Below are 3410 nucleotides of genomic sequence, written 5' to 3'. Positions count from 1 at the left end.
CCAGAGCCCAGCAGGTAGAGGCTGCAGTGGCCGGAAGCGGCCACTGCACTCCAGTCTGGGCGACAGAGTGAGACTCCAACTCAAACAACAACAACAACCAAAAAAAACCCTCTTAACTCCAGCCCCTTACTGCTAAATTTGACTGACTAATAAAACAAAAAACAAGAACCTTCATCTTGCAGAGTGGTTAAGAATGATCAGGAATAGGTTATTCAGCCGGGCTTGGTGGCTCAGCCTGTAATCCCGCGCTTTGGGAGGTTAAGGTGAGTGGATTGCCTGAGCCCACGGGTTCGAGACCTGCCAGGGCAACTTGGCAAGCCCTCATCTCTACAATAAATCAAAACATTAGCCGGGTGTGGTAGCGCGCACCTGTGGTTCCAGCTACTTGGAAGGCTGAGGCAGAAGGATCGCTGGAGTCCAGCAGGTCGAGGCTGCGGTGGCGGGGAGCGGCCACTGCACTCCAGTCTGGGCAACGGAGTGAGACTCCAACTCAAAAAAAAAAAAAAAAAGGAATAGGTTATTCATTTATTCAACACATACAGCAGTTGTTAGGAAAATTCTCTGGCGTCATACCTGCTGGGTTTGCAATTTTGCAGATCCCAGGCAATTCCACTAGGGGGCAAGGTTTGGAGAGGACTTGGATCGAATGAATATCTGGGACAGTGCTGCCAACAAAGTGGATCCTGAACCTGCCACACACTGGAATCACCTAGGCAACTTCAGCAACCGCTGATGCCTGGACTCGGCCCCAGGGATTCTGATCTAATTGATCTGGGTGGGGCCTGGGCTTCAGAATTGTAAAAAGATTCTCCAGATAATTTAAGTTTGGGAACAACCGACCTGCGTAGATAATGACAGCTATTGTTGCCAGGTGCTATTTAGTAAGTATTTTACATATATTTTTTTTTTTTTTTTTTTTTTTTTTTTTTTTTTTGAGTTGGAGTCTCACTCTGTCGCCCAGACTGGAGTGCAGTGGCCGCTCCCGGCCACCGCAGCCTCGACCTGCTGGGCTCCGGCAATCCTTCCGCCTCAGCCTTCCGAGTAGCCGGAATTACAGGCATGCGCTACCACGCCCGGCTGATTTTTTGATTTATTGTAGAGATGATGTCTCGCTGCCCAGGCGGGTCTCGAACCCGCGGACTCATGCAATCCACTCACCTCAGCCTCCCAAAGGCGCGGGATTACAGGCTGAGCCACCGAGCCCGGCTTATTTTACATATATTTATAAATGCCCATTTGTTCCTCTAAAGCTATATGAGGTATCACCATTTCACAGACAAGGAAGCAGAGGCACGGAATGGTTAAGAGACTCACCCAAGGTCACAGACTAGCGTGTGGAGTCAGTTCGCCAGTTCTGGCTCAGGCTGTCTGATAGCAGAGTCTGCCCTCAGCCACTGGCCTGTGTTGCACTGAGCACTCGCTGTGTACTGCTGCCTGTGCTAAGTATCGTTAGGCATTTCACTTTAACCTTCCAAACCTTGAGGGAGAAGAGAGCGGCCTCCCAGATGAGGAAACAGGCTCGCGGCTGGCTAGTGTCAGGGTCTCTGCTCCTAACCACCCTTCTCTGTTGCCACAGAACCTGAAGGCAGCCAACACGGACCCCACAGCTCCGCCCTACGACTCCCTACTAGTGTTTGACTACGAAGGCAGTGGCTCCGACGCCACCTCCCTGAGCTCCCTTACCTCTTCGGCCTCTGACCAGGACCAAGATTACGATTACCTGAACGAGTGGGGCAGCCGCTTCAAAAAGCTGGCGGACATGTACGGTGGCGGCGAGGACAACTAGACCTGCCAGCAGGACCGGGAACTGAACTTCTGGCTGCAACAGCATCTCCAAGGATCTCAGTTCCCCACAGCCAAGGACTTTGGAGCTTGTCGGGAAGTGGCCTTAAACTTGGAGGGAATAGGCTGACATTGGAAGGGTTGGTTTCTCAGCCCTTCAAGATGGAGGAGCGTGGGCAATTCGACTTTAGTGCTGAAACCTCTCAGCCTGGGTCAGGGTCACCTCGGAGGCCGAATTTCCAGAAGCCTCTCGCCTGCCTGAAGTGCCCAGCCCTATCCAGGGCTGGAACCTGCTCTGACCACTCCATGATGACTCTCTGGAGTGGACCCCTCTCCTTAGAGGCCTCTTCGTGCAACATATTTTTTTTTAATGCTGTTTTCAAAACGTTAGAGGCAGGTCCTCAGCCGTCCCCTGGGTCCTCCGGCAGCATTGTCCAGAGCTGCTAGGCCCACTGGCCCTCGTGCATCTCTGACTTCTAGACCCCCAGTCTCCCATTCGATGGGTCACTGCATTATTTGTTGGGTTTTTTTGTGTTTTTTGTTTTGAGTTGGAGTCTCACTCTGTCGTTCAGACTGTGGTGCAATGGCACTCTCCCCGCCACCGCAGCCTCCACCTGCTGGGCTCCGGCGATCCTTCCACCTCAGCCTTCCAAGTAGCCAGAACTACAGGTGCGCACAACCACGCCCAGCTAATTTTTTTTTTTTGATTTATTGTAGAGACGAGGTCTCACCAAGTTGTCCAGGCTGGTCTCAAACCCGTGGGCTCAGGCAATCCACTCGCCTTGGCCTCCCAAAGTGCTGGGATTACAGGCTGAGCCACCAAGTCCGGCCTCACTGTGTTTTTATACTGAATGTGTCTAGGTTGTTCTTTATTTTTTATTTTCCCTGTTGTGTGCTATAGATGAAGGGTGATGACGATCGTATACATGTACTAGAACTTTTTTTATTAAAGGAACTTTTCCTAGAGGTGCCAGGGGAGTGAGTTCTTTCTGTTTAAATAGAAGCTCTCTGGCATCTAACTCACATACCATGCTGTTCCCTCATCTAAAGTGTTCTATCCCTGCCAGCTTCAGCTCCACTTCTTCTGCCGTCGGAAGAGTCTATGCTTTGAGTGCTGATAGATTCGTTTCCCTACCCAGGTGTGCTCGGTGCAGGGGAGACCTGTGAGAGAACTACTAGTGTTACTGTTGGCCTGAGTCTACCCCAGCCAGGCAAGGTCTCTCCTGGGGCAGTGGCTGCTCCCCCTGCCACCTGGCATGTGGAAGCTTCCCTTTCTGGCGGGGCTGTGTTGAAAAGCAGGGGTGGAGGATCCAGCCCTGCTGCTTCCTGGCAAGTTGCTTAACCTCTAGTTGCCTCAAATTTTGCATTTATAAAATGGGAGGTTCAGATTTGAGGGGGTTGCCTCAGATTTTGCATTTATAAGATATGGGAGATTAGGTTTTGGTTTGGTTTTTGAATCGGGGTCTCACTCTTACCTAGGCTGGAGTGTAGTGGGACGACCACAGCTCATTGCAGCCTTGACCTTCTGGGCTCGGGTGATCCTTCTGCCTCATCCTTCCAATAACTGAAACCACAGGTGCGTGTCACCACACCTGGCTAATTTTTTTTTTTTTTTTTTTTTTTTTTGG

At 51.1% G+C, this 3410-nt stretch overlaps 1 protein-coding gene across 1 annotated transcript in view; it reads left to right on the top strand.

Annotated features, from left to right (window-relative positions):
• The window catches only part of CDH3 (cadherin 3), a 51919-nt gene extending 49973 nt beyond the window's left edge, over window positions 1-1946 (top strand). Inside the window, exon 16 of the mRNA XM_008050332.2 lies at window positions 1577-1946. Coding sequence (XP_008048523.1) covers window positions 1577-1786 — 210 coding nt within the window. The 3' untranslated portion in view covers window positions 1787-1946. The remainder of the gene's footprint in view (window positions 1-1576) is intronic.
• Window positions 1947-3410: the final 1464 nt, after the last annotated feature.

This window comes from Carlito syrichta, unplaced genomic scaffold (assembly GCF_000164805.1).
Source record: "Carlito syrichta isolate Samal-C Ts95f unplaced genomic scaffold, Tarsius_syrichta-2.0.1 Scaffold144165, whole genome shotgun sequence".
Lineage (NCBI taxonomy): Eukaryota > Metazoa > Chordata > Mammalia > Primates > Tarsiidae > Carlito > Carlito syrichta.
This window is presented reverse-complemented; position numbering and strand designations above follow the sequence as displayed.